This window comes from Emys orbicularis, chromosome 7 (assembly GCF_028017835.1).
Source record: "Emys orbicularis isolate rEmyOrb1 chromosome 7, rEmyOrb1.hap1, whole genome shotgun sequence".
Taxonomy (NCBI): Eukaryota; Metazoa; Chordata; order Testudines; family Emydidae; genus Emys; species Emys orbicularis.
The window spans coordinates 71,215,525-71,233,784 of NC_088689.1; the positions used below are offsets into that span (position 1 = coordinate 71,215,525).

Sequence of the window (18,260 nt, forward strand, 5' to 3'; positions counted from 1 at the left end):
TAGTTTGCACTAGCGACCCTGCACTGCTTTGGGCTATTACTGCAGAGTAGTGTAGTCGTTTATAACAGCAGGGTCAGAATTAATCATTTGATTCAGACAGAGCAAGAATCAGCTGCTGTCATGTCGTACTTCAGATCCCACTGGGATTAGACTGAAATGCAGTCTTTGAGAGGGGAGAGGAAAAAGGTCAGTCATTTGTGTTCGTTCTATTTACCATTGCAGAATCCTTTCAAGTTGTGGTAAGAGGAAACGGCTTTTATCACGCAAGAAACATCGATCAAGTTCTCTGCAGCTTCAAGATCAATGACACCATAACAATCAGTAAGTTGATGGGCTGGCGATTTTATGCCGTAAGTTGCACGAGGATCCCAGCTCCTCTTGGAGTCAATGCGAGTCTTTGCATGGACTCTGGTGGGCGTTCTTTAGGGCCCTAGTCCCATACTAGGGGTCAAATTCATCCCTGTGCAATCCCAAGACCTGGGAATCACTTAAGTCATACTCTGAAGTTAGTGCCCAGGCTTTGTGCTGGGTCTTTCATCCTCACTGCAACAGTGGAGATGGTTTGACTTGCTGTCCACTCAGATACAGCCCGCCTGGTACTGTGGGGGGGGAGATGTGAAATTGCCCTCCACTCTCGTGTCTGTTAATAACACAGACTGATGCTGTCCTGATCCTGGGATGCTGTGCTCAGACACATGTCAGTTTCACTGGCTCAGGAGGAGTGACCAAGGGCTGGTGCCATTGGAGGCCTGTTCAGTCCCTCTGTGAAATGAGTTGGTCTAAAGTATCATAACACAAAACCGAGCACAACTGTGCTAAATTGAGCCCCTTGCGGGCAGTCTCGGCACACAAGCTAAGGCTTGAATGGGCCAAAGAGATGCCCCTCTCCCCACCACGTCTAGAAGTTGCTTAAGTCCGTCATGAGTGATGCACATGAGTCGGGGAGTTTGCCCACTTCTGCTCATACCATCATTATTGGCTGAACACAGTAGGGACTTTTATACTCTGTGGCTGTCAATCAGGTGGCTGCCTTTCTCCAGCAAGAAAAAACACATAGATTGCTGCTCCTTTTCCTCTTCTGGCTGTGTGCTTGGACGTGGCGGTTCAGGAAACTGGTGGTCTCCATCCCAGTCCACTTTCAGATGCCCTGGGCCTGAGGCAGTCTGTTTCCTGTGGGGTTCCACGTGGTGCAGATAGCCAGATGTCGACATCTCTCGGGCTTTCTGACCATTCCCCCTATTGATGAAGCACCTCACCTGTTTGTATTTGATCCCGGCAGAGCTGGTGCTGAAGTATGCATAAAGAAAAGCACCCTACCTCTGCATCCCTTCACTGCTGGGCTTCCCTTGGGCCAGGCCCTCAGCTAGTGTCGATTGATGTATAGCCACACTGATTTATCCCAGCTGGGGGTCTGCTTCTTTCTCTGCAGTCAGCTTGGCCCTAAAACTCAGCAACATTATTTCCCCCTTGGAAGACTGAGCAGGGAGGGCCAAGGAGCACATGGACTGTGGAGAACACAGTTCCTCTCTCAGTTCCAGACAAGTAGGATGTTGCACGCTGGCCAAGGGACTGTGTGGGGAAACTCACACAGCTGCTGCTGCTGCTGCTGGGGCTCATCCTCCCCTGTGGACAGAATTTGGCCTCCAGGATTGGGGTAGGCTGGCACCCCATGCTAACCCTAAAATCACACTGGCTGGGAGTTCCCCTGGGACTGGTGGTTGGGCTGCTTTCTAGCCAAGCCTGGTTCCCCTGGGTCTCTCTCTGGCCATACACCTCAGCTGCTCCCTGGGCCCCTCTCCTAGTTCTGAGCTCAGGCTGTGTCTGGGCCTGCTGTGCACCTGCAGACAGCAGTACCAGGCCACCTTTTGCAGGCTCCGCCCAGCCCAGCAGGCCCTCTTCAAGGGTATCCATAAGCCAGCTGGTGCACAGAAGACCAGGTGGCCTGTAGCCAATCATCTGTCTTCACTTGGGCTGGCTGACCTACCCACCGTGGAGTGGCACTCCCACCCTCCGATGGGGAGCTGCAGGGAGTGCCAGATCTCTGCTCAGCTGCAAAGGAGGAGAGGACAGCTGCTCTCCTCTGGCCATCCTCTCACCAATCAGTGCCGAAGGGGCAGAGCTGGCCCCATCACAGGCATGCTTTGCATGTGGAGTGGGGGCTCCAGACACAGAGCCACCAAAACATGGAACTGATACCCTTAATCTGCTGCATCTGCCATTGCACACGCCCACTGGGTGGTCACTGTAGGACGGTGGCTGGAGACTTCTCCATGACAGCATGGGACTCCTCAGAGTGGTACTGGGATAGAAAGTAAGAGGATTTGATTTGGAGGGGGCAGTTAGATGGACTTTGCAAGCAGACGAGATGCTCAATAGAGTGACAAGGGGAGTGAGGTCACATCTTTTATTGGACCAACTTCTGTTGGTGAGAGAAACAGTCAAGAGATTGCCCAGTAAAAGATGTGACCTCACCCACTTTGTCCCTCTAATATCCTGGGACCAACCCAACTACAACAACACTGCGTTCAAGATGCACAATACTAAGCCAAACATGTAGGTGACCCATCCTGAGGGTGCCCTTTGAATGTTTTGAGCCGGCGATGTCACAGCTGTGATCTGGAATGACAAGTAAAACCCCTAAAGACAAGGACCTGTTCTGAGCCATGTCCACACTGGGCCTGATCCTGCACCTGCAGCTCTCCTTGATGTCAACAGCAGCCCTCCGTGTTGAGCCCATTCAGGAGACACCGCCCTTTCCGTACATTACAGTCTGTCTTGTTTCCTTTTAGATGAAAAACCGACTATTGTTCAAGACACCTATTTGCTTTGCCCTGCACCAGTAATAGAAGACATTGGACAGTAAGTACAGCTCTGAAGCCTGGGCTGAAGGAGAGGAGGTGTTGGCTGTGGGATCAGCAGGTGTTTTGCCTAAAAAGGACTAAGCAAGGAGCTCAGGCATGTGAGGCTTTTCAGATGTTCATTGGCAGGTTCAGCACCATCCTGATGGACCAGACCCTCCCCTGGGGTATGTCAGCATGGCTCCATTCAAGGCTGGGCTCAGGCAGCGCGGGACCCTGGGCACACTTCAGCATGGGGCCCCTCATGGCCCTGCTGCCATTTGAAGTGGTAGTGGTAGGGGCTGCAGCCTGCCCCTCCGGTCTATATTCCATAACTTGCCAGTGCACTCGGTCGTCGTGATGCCTCCTTGAGGAGCTGGACCCTGCAGTGCATCGTGCAGGAGGGACAGGGATCAGACTGTGTGATGCTTCACCCAAACACATGGGCAGAGCATTGCATCTGGGTCCGCTGGTAAAAAGAGAGTTGAAAACAACATATCGGGTGTCACAGATCCACAGGGTCGGTGCTGCAGCCCCAGCTTTGGAACAGTCATTGGGAGGAGCCCTGCAGTGTGCCAGACCCTCTAGGGGGTCTCACTCTTCCCCCAGGGTAAGCCACTGGCTTCACCACCTCCTTAGATGGGACCTGTGGGCCTTCAGCACTCCTGCTTTACACCGGGAGCTCAGCAAGTCCCACTGGGACAGACCCCTGAGGGAGACTTGTGCAGTCTTAGGGAGCAACGCACCTCCTCTGCTAGCACCTGCAGGGACACATCCAGCGTTGTCACACTGCCGGGTTTATTAGTCAGCTGGAACGCACATAGGAAGGCCTTGGTTGGCCCAGAGGAATGAAGGTTAAAGCACAGTCCAGAGCCCAGCCAAGCTGCAGTGAACCCGACTGTTCAAGCTCTGTCTCCCCGTCTGTCTGACATGTGTGCCCCCACAGCCAACGCTTAATGTCCACCTCATTCCCGGTCCCCCCCAGTCCTTTGTTCCTGACCTGAGGAGAGGCGGTGGAGAGGCGGGGCAGTCCATATCTCTCTGGGCCCTTGGTTGCTAGGTGTCCATGCCCAGGCAATTGGCTTTGCCATTGTCTTCTCAAGAGCTCCATTGATATGGAACGTGAGGCCCCAGACAGCTAGGCCCCATTCTTACCTGTGTCTTAGCCTGATCTGAGAGCAAACATGCCCTTTTCACCCACTAGGTAGCAATGCCGCATATAGGAGAAACTGAGGCACACATATTCTTCATACAAATATTCCAAAAAAATTCCCACTTCGTCACATTGGGTTTGAAAGTTACGGCTTCCACATCAACCCTACCATAATCGCCTGGGGCACATTTCCATCACCGCACACAACTTCCTGCTGTTCATGGGCATGCGGAATAGTAGGGGTGCATGAGGGGACTGAATTTCTGGCCATCCTTCTGCTCTCATGTACGGTGGTGTAACTCAGGAGTAACGAATGAAGTCTGGCACTAGTGTGGAATCAGTGCAGTAGGGTGTAGAATAGTTGCATTCAGGAGCTCTGATCAATGCCTCATAGTGAGTTTCACCAGGGCAAAGAGTGGGTGTGAAATGCAGCCATTCTTAGCTGGTGGCATGTTACATCCACTCTGCCTAGGCAGAAAGGACCACACAAGGTGCAGGGCGAGGGGGGGGATTGGGCCCATTGATCCTTTTAATGCATTGTAAATAAAATCCCTACACATTCACACCAGCCTAACTGAGGACAGAATCTGGCCCTCTGACTACACGGGCAAATGGCCGCATTCTCCTTAGTGCAATGCCATTGATGTTAGTGGTGCTGCACCAGGACATGTGAGTTTAGTTCCTAGTCATCTGAGCGGGATGCAAAGCTGCAGATCTCAGAGGTTCGCTTTGCAGGGGCCTGTACAGACATTTCCTTCTGCTTTTCTTTGGGTTGGTGCAAACAACTGTAAAATCCAAAAGCAGAAAACTCCCAAATATTACCTTGTTTGACTCTGAAACTGCAAATTACACCGGGTACCATGGGAACCACGTAAATCCACCCACGTCTGTGAACCTTTTAGTGCATCCTGGGCTCGGCTTCAAATTTGCAACAAAGCGGCGCTAGGCAAACTTCACATGGTTTCAGGTTTCATCTCCCAGAGTTCTAGTCAGGCATTTTGTCTGTCTTCCTGCTTCACGGGAGGTTTAATTTAATTCTCCCTAAACAATCGCTGGTAGCCGAGAGACTAATCTGTGTGAACTAGACTACTGAGCAGAGAAGGAGGAATTGCTTTGAATGTTGAGGATGTGCTCCATCAATTTTGAATATCAGCAATTCTGAATGTATGTGATGTCCCCTCCTCCCCACATTTTGCATCTAACTCTAGAGCGGATTGAGATTGTATTGAATTTCAAGCACATTTCACATTTTGACACCCCTGCCCCCCAAGAAAGAGGGGGGATGGATTTCAAGTGTCTTTATTTATGAATCAAATTTAGTTTCCTGTGTTTGGATATTCTCTGCTCTTGCCAATGATGGTGACTCCTCCACCCACCTCAGCAACTTGTTTCATGACCCAACCCCCTGTTAAAGTTAAAGGGTTGAATTTTCCCCCATCTTACCCCCATGCAATCCCATTGTGTGCTCAGATACTATAGTGAGGGTGGCTAGATAAGTATTTAAATAGCTAGGTGGGGTTTAAGCAGAATTAGACTCTTAGGCACGGGTGCTAAACTGGTGTATGCCAATGACAATGTACACCAGCTGAGAACATGCCCTCCAACCTAAGGCCAGATTCTGCTCACAGTTACCCTGGTGTAAATCCAGAGGAAGTCTGTTAACTTCGGTGGCTATGCTCAGGGTTCATCCCTGTGAAAAGGAGAGCCCAGTGTGACCCCACAGTATTCCCTGCTGCAGCTTAAACCTGTAGCTTCCCATTCTAGCACAGGTCGTATTGCAAATGTCTGAGACGTCGCATTCTAAGTCACTGAGCTCGTGCCCTGTACCCCCCAGGGAGAATGGAGTCGCTTAATAAAGAACATATGCCCCAACTCAGTTTAGCCAACGTTACAATGTTGGCTTTTGGGCAAGGAAACAGTCAGATGCAGGTGAGCACCTGCCGTCACATAACTGCATTGACTAGGCAGGACATGCGTTCAGGAGCCAATGGCCAGGAAGAAGGGGAACAGTGGGTATAAAGATGACACTAAAAATAAATGTATCTGTTTGTGCTTTAGGGTGGTTTTCCTCCAAGTCAGCATGAACAGCGGGCTAACGTTCATCTCCAGCTCTGTCAGCATCACCAGCACACAGTGTGTAAGTATGGGACACAGCCACCAGAAGCACCTTGAAAAGAAAGGGCTGCTCTCCAGGGAAGGGCTCTTCTCCGTCGCGATTGCAGAGCCGATCCCGGCAGTGCACTAAAAAGCAGCGAGGGCTGGCTGAGAGCAGTTCATTAGTGATTGCAACCCATGCCTGGATCGTGACTAATAAATAAGTGCAAGAATATCTTCCCCCACCCCAGGAAAGAGAGAACTGCAGATCTCAGACCTGGGCTGGGAGGGGCCCATGGACCCCCGGAGGAAGCCAACCCCCCCAGAAAGTATTGGCAGTCCACCGCTATTCATCATCTGTTCCCCTGTCTCATTCCCATTCATTAGGGGGTGCTGTTTGCCACTGGAATGAGGTGAGGGTTGGCCTTCCTGGCATGGGGAGGAGCATAAAGGGACAGTAGCCCCAAGTGCTGGGATGAGCTTTTCCTGGAGGGGCTGTTCTGTCACCCAGCCAAGGGAGAGTTTTCTGTGCCGCTGATACTGATGGGAGAGGGGGAGAGAAATGGCTGGGCTGGCGTCTGTCTGCCATGGGGGAGCAGGACAGGAGTCAACAGCCCCAAATAACCTTTTAGGGAAGATTAATTTTAGAAGCAATCAAATAATCCAAGCTAGGAAGCCAACTATGATGAGTGATCTGCTCACTGCACCTCAGGGGAGAGAATAGGCCACATCCCCAGCTGGTGTAAATCAGCAGAGAGGCAGTGGAGCTACATCAGTTTACACCAGCCTAGGATCTGGACTCATGAGTTGAAGTGACAGGAGGTTTGCCATAATAGCTGGATAACAAGCATTTTACACCAAGGTCATAGGTGTCAAGGTGAGCTTAGTTCTGCTCAGTGTCGGTGCGGCCTGATGGCTATTCGAAGGGGTTGATGGTTACAGGCTATGTCACAAAGCTGTCATCACACATAGTATTCCTTCATTGGGCCCCTTTGTGGCAGCGTCAGCGCAGAGGCCATGAAAGGAATGGGTGCCGAAATACATGTGGCGGAGGTGTCTGACTTTTTCAGCAACCATGCTGGGAAATTAAATCCCAGAGCTGTGGGAAAGTCACAGTGTTTAGTCACTTGGAATTGAGCAGGGACATTTTTTCCATTTCACCTGGTTCCAAAACCCCCTCCAAACTTTGCAAGGATTGCAATGAGATGGGGATTTTACACCCAGACAACACGCATTTTACACCTACGTCCCCTTCAAAGCCATCTCGGGCTGCTGCAGCAAAACCTTTTGCAATGATAGGCCCAGTTTTGGGTTGGTTATGGACCGTGAATTTTAACTCACTGTCATTTGGTTACCGGTGCTTCATGCGCTTCTAATGGAGATTGAACTCTTAGCCCTAGCGGGGGTCCCTGCAGGTCAGAGCTCAGCCAGGCTGCTGGGGAAGGCATGCATTGCCATTGCCTTGGGGTAAACAGAGGACTGCAATCTCCAAGGCTGTCAATCTGCCACTTTTCACCAGCACTCCAAGTCACTTGTAGCTTAAAAACAAGCAAGACCAGGGGCCCGATTCTCAGCTGATGAGCAGCAGCCTAGCTCCATTGAAATCAGATTGCACCGCTGAGGGTCTGGCCCACTCTTTGCAAATATGTTTTCAGGCTTGTGTGGAATCTCATGCATTCAGTTCTTTCTTTATCGTTTTAGAGGATCCTTCCATTTCCTTTCTCTCCCATTTCCTTTGCTGTGAACGGCAGCAAGCTGGCCTCCTCGGCCCTCATTCTCAGCTGGCTCCTCTGTCCTTTTCTGTACAGTAAGTGTCTTTTCTTCCCCTTCCTCCTGAGGTTTCCTCTCCAGCCCCTCCACCAACCTATTTCCAGTCTAAGGCTTTGTCTTCACTACCCGCCGATCCGGCGGGTAGCAATCGGTCTATCGGGGATCGACTTACCGCGTCTAGTGAAGACGCGGTAAAATCGATCCCTGATCGCTCTGCCGTCGACTCCGGAAATCCACCTCGGCAGGAGGCGGCAGCGGAGTCGGCGGCAGCGCGGCAGCGGTCGACTTTCCCGCGTCCTCACCGCCAGGTAAGCCGACCTAAAATACGCAACTTCAGCTACGGTATTCACGTAGCTGAAGTTGCGTATCTTAGGTCGGACCCCCGCTGTAGTGTAGACCTAGCCTTATATTACCTATTTCCTAACAATCTTATCTAATCTGCTCCTAGCCCCTCCTCCATTTCACTCCCAGGTTTTGCAATTTTTCAGCAGGTTGGCCCTGTTACCCTTATGACACTGAGATCATCCAACACAAACTTTGATATAATGTAATTGACTTTGAGGAGGTTTCCATTAGCATGGATAATAGGATCACTAGGGCAGCAGGGCTAAAGTTTTACTGCTAGCTCTTAACATCACCAGCTGGCCTGATGCAGCCCATGGAAACTACAGATCCTAGCATGCAACATTCCATCTTGTAGCAAGGGTTATTTTTTGTCAAAAAGGCTCTTTGTTCCTTGAAGAGGTTGTGTTGGGCTGCAGACAGTGCACAGGGGCCTGTGTGGTGTCACTTAGGGTGAGTGTTTTATTACAAAAATCTGCAGAGGGATACAACTAGTGATTGGTTTCGCAAGACTTTCCAGATTAACCCATGAAGACCAGAATTTTCAGAAGGGCTCAGAACTCACAGTCCAAAGAGCTTGGCTCTGATATAGACACCAAAACCAGTGGCCGATTTTTCAGAAGTGCTCAGTGGCTTTGGGTGCATGTCTGCACAAGTGTCACAGTGAGAGCCGCTGGGTGTTGGGCCCTTTTAAAATCATAGCCCCAATTATGTGTGCTGAGCACTTGACAATGTGGCATTAAATGCCTACCAGGCTAGAACATTGTCTACATCAGGAAGCAGTTTGAATACAGGAGGCAAGAACGTAAACTCTTCGTTCCAAAGATTGGCACAGTACGGATGTCAAACATGTCACCTGCGCCTAATTTATTACCCCATGAATGAGAGTATTGTAGCAAAATGGCCCATTTGTACAGTTAAGGGATTGGAAGATACAGTCAGTCATGGCTCGCTGCATGCCTGAGTATCCATAGAACGATCCTGCAGTCGGAAATCAGGCAAAATGCCCCACCAGAGACACTGGGGAATGTTGTCTTCAGGATCACATCCTTGGGTTCCGATTCAGCAGATCACTTAACCACGTGCTTGAATGCCATTGAAGCCAATGAGACACAAGCATGTGCATAAATGCCCTTGCTGAACAGGGATGTGTTCCTGTATCAGGGCTTGAAATATTAACTCGTGTCCCTGAGCGTAGAATCCAGTCCCAATGACAATAATCACTAATTCTCTATTCTTTGTATAATCTGATTAAAATCTGTAGTGAAGCAAACCAGCTCCTCTTCTCCAGGTCTAACAGTGCAGCCATGGGGTCTCCTGCTGGTGTTAGCCTGCCAAACTTGTGGCATATTAAGGTAATCTGGAAACAATTGTCTTGTTTGCAGCTCAGTGGGACGATCCTTTTCATCGCACTCTTAATTCTGTTCCTGTTGCTGGCCTTGGCGCTGCTTTGGTGGTTCTGGCCTTTGTGCTGCACGGTGGTGAGTATGGACTTTGATCTTCGTGGCTTAGTTTCTTCTGCTCTCTGCCGGAAGCTGGGGTTAAAAGCCTGGAGAGATGCTCAATAGACAATGAGAGGAGCAGGCATGAATCGTCTTCATCTTGGGATATAAACTGATGTATCTGTATGGCCCCGATTCAGCAAAGCACATAAACCTGTGCCTGGTCCCATTGACGTCAATGGGACTCAAGTACATGCTGAAAGTTAAGCAGGTGATTAAGAGCTTTGCTGAATCTGAAGTGAGGCAGCAGGGTCGGTTTGTTAGAGTATAGGACTAGGAACCAGAAGGTGTGAATTGCATCTCCAGCTCTGCCACCAAGCTGCAGGGTGACTTGGGCAAGTCACTTCCTCTCTCCGTGCCTCCATTTCCCACCTGTATGGAATGGGGTTAAAGATACTGGTTTTCCTGGTAGAATGCTGTGAGATCTTGGGATGGAAAGCGCTAGATATGATGAGGATGTGTGTGTGTATGCTCTTACTTCCATTGGAAATGCATTTCATATGATGGACATTTCAACTCGTGGGTTAATGTTTCGCAGTAGCGTTGGACTCAAATGACCTGTTCAGTTAAGGGAAAGTTTGAACTCACAAAATCTGAGTCTATATTATGGGTGATTCAATCTGGTGTATAAGCAGGGCTGCCCAGAGGGGGGGGGCAAGTGGGGCAATTTGCCCCAGGCCCCGGGCCCCACAGGGGCCCCCACGAAAATATAGTATTCTATAGTATTGCAACTTTTTTTTATGGAAGGGGCTCCCGAAATTGCTTTGCCCCAGGCCCCCTGAATCCTCTGGGCAGCCCTGTGTATAAGCATTGGTGACTCATCTACGCCAGTTTGACCACAGTGCCACTACACTGGCTTCAGTGTCATTATTCCTGACTGCTGGCCCAGGGGAAGTGAAAAGCAAGTCAGGCCCAGTTACGTGCCAGTCTAGATGGATAGGGCTGGCTGGTGATAGCTCAGTTCATCAGCAGGCAGGAGAATCTCTGCGATCCCGTCTCTACCAGCTGGCGGAGATCACACATACCGCACTGCATGCCAGCCATTGTCCCAAAGGAAAGGTGCCAGCTATCCTGTTCTGTCAGCGGTCTCCTGCCAGCTGATCTGTTCAGTGGCACTAAAGGTCACTATGCAGGGAGCCAGCCCTTCCTGCTGAATGCTGTAGCATCACTGCTGGGAGAGAGAGGACAACCGTAGATACAAAGATGGGCGCCCACCTAAAATTAGGCTTGGCAGAATTCAATTTTTATTTTTTATAATGACAATGGATATCAATGTTTATTTTTAAGCTTTTGTTTTTATCAATTTAACTTTTCACCGATGCAGGAAACTTTTCAAAGTTGGGGGGGCAGACAATGGAGGGGAGGCAAACAATGGGCAGGGGTCAGACAATAATCCTTTAATGACAGTAGACGTTGAGATTCAAATAGTTAAAGCTTTATAACCACTAAAGCACAACTTGTCAACATCACACATCAAAATATACAAAGTAAATATCCTTAAATCAAACTCTCAGGTAGCATTGTTCTCACTTTGTCTCTCTGTACATTTCAATGATTATCAATGGTAATATTTTTTCACCGGTTTGTGTGTGCGCGGTGAAATCGACGTTTACCGATAAAAATCAAATCCTTCTGCGCCAACCTGTAATGTGAGCCCAGGGGGACAGAGAAGGACCGAGCCCAGGGGGACACAGGCAGTGACAGGGATATAAAGTGTACCTTTAACTCCGATTCTTTCCATTGCCTGCATGTCGTAGGTCATCAAGGAGCCTCCGCCACCGCCGCCCCCAGAGCCTGTAAGTATTTTATTTTTCAAACCATAATACTACTGTCTGCAGCCACTGCAATGCAGAACGTTGGCTGGGAACTTGGTGGGAGTCATAATGACAACTCTGAGGCTGTCTCCTGGGATAGGGTTATCTGTGCCTTCAGGTCCATATGCACACAGATGCTCTACCTCCATGGAAAAATATCTGCATAACCCCCAGCAAGATGCCTACAGAATCACTCTTTCGGTCAGACCTATATTTTGTTCCATGCTGCTGTGCATCACGCACAAATGAAAAACCGTATTCCCAGATGCTGTGCTCAGTGCTCCAGTCCTGGCTCAGGCAAAATTGCCATTGTTCTCAATGGGAATTTAACCTGAGGAAGGAGTAAAGGTTAGAGTCCATCATCAGGTACAAGGCAGTGTGGAGGCTGTTGTCTAGTGGCTAGGTCACTGGCCCAGGACTCGGGAGACCTAGAGATTCTGTGCCTGGTTCTGCTACTGATGTCACTTCCTCTCTCGCCCTTTGTTCGTTTCGATTGGACGCTCTCCTCGCTGAGTGTGTGCTCAATGGGGCCCTGATCTCAGGTGAGGGGGAGCATCCTGCCTGTTTCCACTCCTTACACGCACACACACAGTTAATCCGTGGCAAAAATAACTGCCTAACCCACACAAGCAGGCTGCAGTTGGCTGCTAACTTGCTGTAACTTGGCATCCATCTGAGGAGGGAACCACAGCTGCCATTTTGAGGTTGCCAAAGGCCACCATTACTGTCTTTGTGAGCCTGTGATTTGTCCCGAGCAGCAACTCTGTGGCAATTTAACGTGAGGCCTGAGGGTGGGGGAGGGGGTACTGTGGAGAGACCTTGCTGAGCCCTTCTCTGTGTCATACACATTCTGTGCACCAGCAGCAGGTGTCGGGGTCAGACCTTCAGCTGGTAGAAATCGGCCCAGCTCCACTGAAATCCGTTCAATGCTCTGCAGGTGGGGTAAATTGAATTGGAGGCAATGAAGCTCCAGTAATGTACCTCAGCTGAGGACCCTGCAACATGTCTCCTGGGATGTCGGTGCAGGATCATTCACCAGCACTGAATTAGGTTAAGCGAGGAAAGAACAATGGCTCTGAAAGAGAACCCAGATCTGGACTCCTTCACATGCTGGGTTTGCTAAAAAAACAGCCCCAGTCTTTATGATGGGCCAGATCCAAGCCCCGAAGGTTCAAAATCCAGTGCCTGATTTGAATGGTTGCAGCCTGAGCCCGTCGCTGCAAAGAACCAAACAGGGCAGAGGAGCCGGGTACAGCTGCGAGGAAAGAATGGTCCGAAGTGCGTGTTAGTGAGCTCACAGGGATTGCCTTTTCTCCTGTTAGCAACTTACAGTTCCCAAAGCACAGCTAAGAAAGGGTTTCATTTGGTGAAGTGTTGGACATAGTCTATGGAACATAGCAGCAAGGCCAGTATAATGTGCAATTCATCTCCACTGTGCCTTCTACCCCCTTAAAAGGCAGTTGTGATTTTTGAAGCTTTACGCATATTTGACCGTATATAAAAGCAGCCTGAAGAGACGAGAAGAAGGGAACAGACAGTCGGCTTTGGCTTCTCTAGGAGAAATTGCAGCTGCAAAGACAAGAGGCTTTTGTTTGGTGTCAGCACATAAATATAACATACAAAGCCAGATAGCCAGGGATAGGACCGAAGGATGTTCACTTGTTTACATCCCATGCTGTGTGCATGAAAACAACAGCGATCACTCTCCTTCTTTCCCGCAGGAATCAGATGATGAAGATGGATTGCCAAAGAAAAAGTGGCCAACCGTGGACGCATCTTATTACGGAGGCAGAGGTGTTGGTGGAATTAAGAGGATGGAGGTATCAGGCACTTTTGTTTCCTGAGTCGCAGTAAACAATCAGAACCTTTTTAATTGAAAACCACAGCAAGACATTTTTAAAATGCTTTTTACAGAGTTATCATGATGGAATAGGGAGGTTGGTTTTTAATTAGGACCTATCTACCTAATCACACCTGCCAGCCCAGGAGTCAGCCATCCAGCTGCCATCGTTTGCATCGTGCAATTAGTTGTGTCTGGAAGTATTAGCGATTGCAAATTTGCAGGTTGAGGAATGGGATGAGGACCAAACAGTTTCACTTTATTGGATCAGATCCTCATCTGGTGTAAATGGGTCTTGTCCTATAACTTCAATGGAGTGAGGCCAATTTATACCAGCTGAGGGTCTAGCGCTAATTGGCCAAATTGAATAGAAGTAATTGCTCCTTTGCTCAGGGGTTAGGATTTTACAATCAGGCACTGAAACCTGATGCACAGTTTGCCATGGGAGATTCTGACTCTTGAAATCAAGTGGCTAAGCAGCCGCATAGGGCAAATCCTGCCCTGGGATGCATTCACACAGCTCCCATTGAGGTCAGTTGGAACTCAAGGGCAGAATCATAAAACTATAGGGTTAGAAGGGACTGCAAGGGTCATCTGGTCTAATCACCTGCCAAGATGTGGGATTTGTTGTATCTAAACAAACTTGCAGGTTTAAACTAGTGTAAATGGTGGATTCTCTGCAACTTGAAGTCTTTAAATCATGATTTGAGGACTTCATCCTCCTTTTGAAAACTTCCAGTGGAGGAGCTTCCACGACCTCCCTAGGCAGTCTGTTCCACTAGACTACTGTTTGTACAGTTAGGAAGTTTTTCCTGAGATTTAAAAAAGGTAATCTTCCATTATTGACATGAATTGAGATGTATTATTAGGAGAAATCCAGCCCTCTCCTACGCACTTATGGAGAGACCTTTGCTGAGGAACCTAGTCTAGTGAACTACGACTAACTGCCCACCAAGTCTGAGAGCCACTGCTCAAAAGAACCCTTCAGGGCTCTTTCTCATTCCTGGATACTTTTGTCACCTCTAAGCTGGAGGGCTGCAGTGCCCTCTTGGGGCTATTGGTGGAGACCACTCAGGAACGTTAGCTACTCCCCTGCCATGGGAGACCATTCATGGCATTTGTGTTGACAGAAGATGCAGACTCTGGCAGATTGCTGCTGGGCTGTTTTCAGTGCAAGATCTCTGACTCTGGAACCTTGATAGACCATGTCTGATGACCTTCAGGGTCTAGTGCAAGATGCATCTGACTACCCTAGATTTCACCCAAGTAAAGATTTGGATGGGAGGCACCTGCTGGCTAAACAGCTGGCTGGGAAATTGGGTGGGGAATTGATTTTTTGGAGTTTCTTCTTTATGGTGATTGTTGGTAATTAATTAGGGGATTTTCCTTCCTCACTAGTTAGTGGCTGCATGTCATGATGGATTGTTGTGACAGTAATTTTGCTTTCAAGAAGGTCAGTTCTCCCAGAGGCATGAGCAATGGGTGCATGTTTCACAAACACTGATAGAAACTAGATTAAATAATAGACGTGTCTAGTTAAGATGTATGCCAGCACTGCTCACCGAAGCTTCTGCATCCACAATGTGCTCTTACTACTTCAGGTGAGGTGGGGAGACAAAGGATCAACGGAGGAAGGGGCCAAATTAGAGAAGCCCAAAAACGCCGTCATCAAATTGCCAGAGCAGGAGTATGAGCCGTGGGAGCCCAAGCCAAAGAAACACAACGTGAGGAAGCCACCTTCCCAGAGGAAGTGGTACACTCCAATCAAGGTAATGTGTCTGCACATCAGCTTTAAAGCATGGGTTGTTTATGTTACCAGGCATGTTACCACGGACAGGTTCCTGAGCACAACATTTCTCATGGTTGGCTGTGGGGTGGGAGAACTATTGTAGGGGTCCCCATTTCTGAGACTAGACATCTCACTAGGCAACAAAGGCTTGGGTAACGTCTTTGCCCCTCTGCACTGATTGGATTCCAGCATGAAATCCCAGAATCTGTTCTCAGGACAGCACCGGCTCGGCGATGCACACCCACGAGGGGGCAGACGATGTAGAGGAGGTGGGAAAGACGGCCGTGTAGTTACGGCCCTGGACTGGGACTCACAGATTTCAGCTCTCTTCCTGCCCAGCTGTGCCAAAGATGCAGTATGCGCCTTGGCAAAGCCAGTTAGGGTCAGGTTTTTAAAGGTCTTCAGGCACCTAACGGTGCAGAAAGATACCTAGAAGGCTTTTCAAAAGCACCATTGAAATCAGTGGGAGTCAGGTGCCTGTCTGCATCTCTAGGTTTCTAAACACTTTTAAAATCTTAACCTGTCTCAGTTGATGCTGCTGATGATAATGCACCTTTAACTCCCAGGGCTGGTTCACCGATATCCGTGTCATACACTGAAATCCTCGACGGGAACGGCCAGTGAATTTCAAAGTGTTATGAAAATTGAATAAGCGATCGTCTTTTGGATGCTTATCTATGCCAAGTCTGTTCTCTTCTCCTTTATGGGTCCACCCATCATTAGACTTCCACAAGCTTCTTTGGTTCTTCGTCAAGTCTTTTCTTAATGCTGTCTAACCCCGTTCACCAGAACTGCACCTGCTGATCTATGTTAATTGTTCATATTAAACCAGATGCATCCTTGATGTAACTCCAGTCGGATGGATTTGTTCCATTGTGTGCAATGGCTGGTTCCCCTAGGCACTCAGTATTACATTGATGGGCATGCTATAAATACACAGACAGATAATAATGAGTATACAAAGAGCAGCGGCCTCCGGGCCAGCCTGTGTGCCGACGGTTAAACACACAGTAATATCACAGCAAGTCGACTGTCGTTTAATTTCACATTGTTCTCTCAAGCATTGTTGGTCATGTCACGTATGTTTGATTCCAGGGCAAACTTGATGCGTTGTGGGCTCTGGTTCGACGAGGCTACGATCAAGTCTCTCTTATGAGACCACAGCCAGGGGATAAGGTAAGTTGTCATGGACGCACTGTCATGTCGATTCTTTGTTGTCGGCAGTAATGCTCATTTTTTCCCTCTTCTTGAGAGCTTGTCTCTCTCTGGATTACCCTGAGGGTAAAATCCATCACTAGTTCCTGAGGTTTAACGATGAGCTAAAATGTTTGCAGTGGCATCTGTTTAAAAGCATTGCCCCTAATGGTCAATCACTGTCTCTCTGGTGCTGTCCTTTGAGCAGAGGCAGGTAGAGACTGGGTCATTTGAAGATGCCGATTCATCTCTTGACTGATGTTACTTCTCCATGATGCTGTTTCTTGCCTTCACTTCCGTAAGCAGAGATGCACTGGAATCAGGGGTTGGGCTTTTTCATTTGTGCACTCGAATAGATCGTTGTGTTCTAGTTTAGTGCAGAATAGTAAGTGTTAATAGATATTGGATCCTGCATACCAATGGCTCACAAAATGTTTTACTCATTCAATAGCAGAATTAAATGACAGGTAAGAGAAATCATAAATCACACAGTGTCCCACCCTTCTGGGAAAATTCCCTAGAATTGAACAGAGAATAACCTTCCTGTGGGATTATAGTGCTGGGCTATAGTTCTCTGCCACAATCCATAAGTGGCCTTTAAAACTCTAGAGAGAGGATCTCCTGCTTTGTTCAGTTCCATGGGCCAGATCCTCAGCGGGTGTGAATCACAGCTATGCCAATATACACCAGCTGAAGATCTGGCACTATAGGATTTATAGAGTATAATTTCTGAAGGACCCTGTTGGTTTCACCCGTTACATTCTGTAGGACTTTTCTGTAAGGCAAGCAGGCCTCTGCAGGAATGATCCACACAGGGGATGTTTGCACTCATGGGTTTTCCTTCTTGTGGAAGTGACAGGGAGTTCCCATACCCAGATCTTGCCACCAGCCCAGGCTATTGACACAGGTGCCCTGTGCCTGCATACTGCCTCCTGGTTTCCTTGGCAGCAGTTTAGTCAGGATCCAGGCACCATCAGGCCCTGGTACAGTAATACCGGCTCTGGCAGGGATCTTCTGAGGGGAACCACTGCCCAGACACTGGCTGCTCCTCGCCTGGGCCCTCCCACCCTCTGATCTGGATTTGTGCAATGGAGCTTTAGATGGGCTGCAAGGAGAAGACTGTGAAGCTATTTCTCCCCGTTTCTGTGCCCCTCTCGGGCCAGCGGCCCCCCCAGCTCTCAGTGGGAGTGTCTGGGTGGGAGTTGCCGAATCCTGCAGCAGAGTTACATCCAGTGCAATAGTAATCCGCAAGTGCCTGTCACGGGGCTGAAGTGGCCTCATGCTGGGCTTCCACACATGGGTGAATTTCACCCTTAGTAATCGACAGAAAAGGTGGCTCCGATTTTCTTTTAAAGCCAATTAGGTGCATCCCTCCTGCTCATAGCAAGATGCTGCTGTGCCCTGGACCAGGAACAGCTGAGCTCTCCCGCATCAGTATTTAGTCTTCAGCGTTCTCCACTTTTCCTTTGTGCCATAAATGAAACTCAGCTTCCTACGCTGCTCTGTAAAATTGCCTTTTAACTGGTTTACCAGGCTGCGTTTCCTTAGGCAGCTGCACTAGAGTCACTTATTTACTTCTTAAGCACGGCCCTGGGCTTCTGAATAGACCATTGAGGCCCAGCTGTATTTTGATAGCAGGCACATTGTATGGTAGGATTCTATCCTCCACCTTCACTTGTGCTGCTGGTAGGTTTCTATCCATGCAGAGCACAGTCCTGCCACTGTCAGAGCAGTCAAGAAACATGCAAGGGGCTGACTCAAAACAGGGATTCTCAGTTACTTGCCTACAACCCTGCTGTGTGCAGAAGGAAAAGAAACCAGCAAAGAGACTATTTAAAATGGAGCGAGCTGAAGAATTGTTGTATTCGGGGGAACATTAGAAAATCAACCGTGCATCTGGGGAAATAGGCTGGAAAGAATCTCAT

The 18,260-nt window shown here is 48.9% G+C and overlaps 1 protein-coding gene across 1 annotated transcript in view; it reads left to right on the top strand.

Moving 5' to 3' along the window:
• The window catches only part of ANTXRL (ANTXR like), a 75,991-nt gene that overhangs the window by 38,236 nt on the left and 19,495 nt on the right, over positions 1-18,260 (top strand). Inside the window, exons 10-17 of the mRNA XM_065407860.1 lie at positions 223-321; positions 2,790-2,859; positions 6,049-6,127; positions 9,582-9,677; positions 11,456-11,494; positions 13,234-13,332; positions 14,954-15,121; positions 16,237-16,317. Of these exons, the coding sequence (XP_065263932.1) occupies positions 223-321; positions 2,790-2,859; positions 6,049-6,127; positions 9,582-9,677; positions 11,456-11,494; positions 13,234-13,332; positions 14,954-15,121; positions 16,237-16,317 (731 nt within the window). The remainder of the gene's footprint in view (positions 1-222; positions 322-2,789; positions 2,860-6,048; positions 6,128-9,581; positions 9,678-11,455; positions 11,495-13,233; positions 13,333-14,953; positions 15,122-16,236; positions 16,318-18,260) is intronic.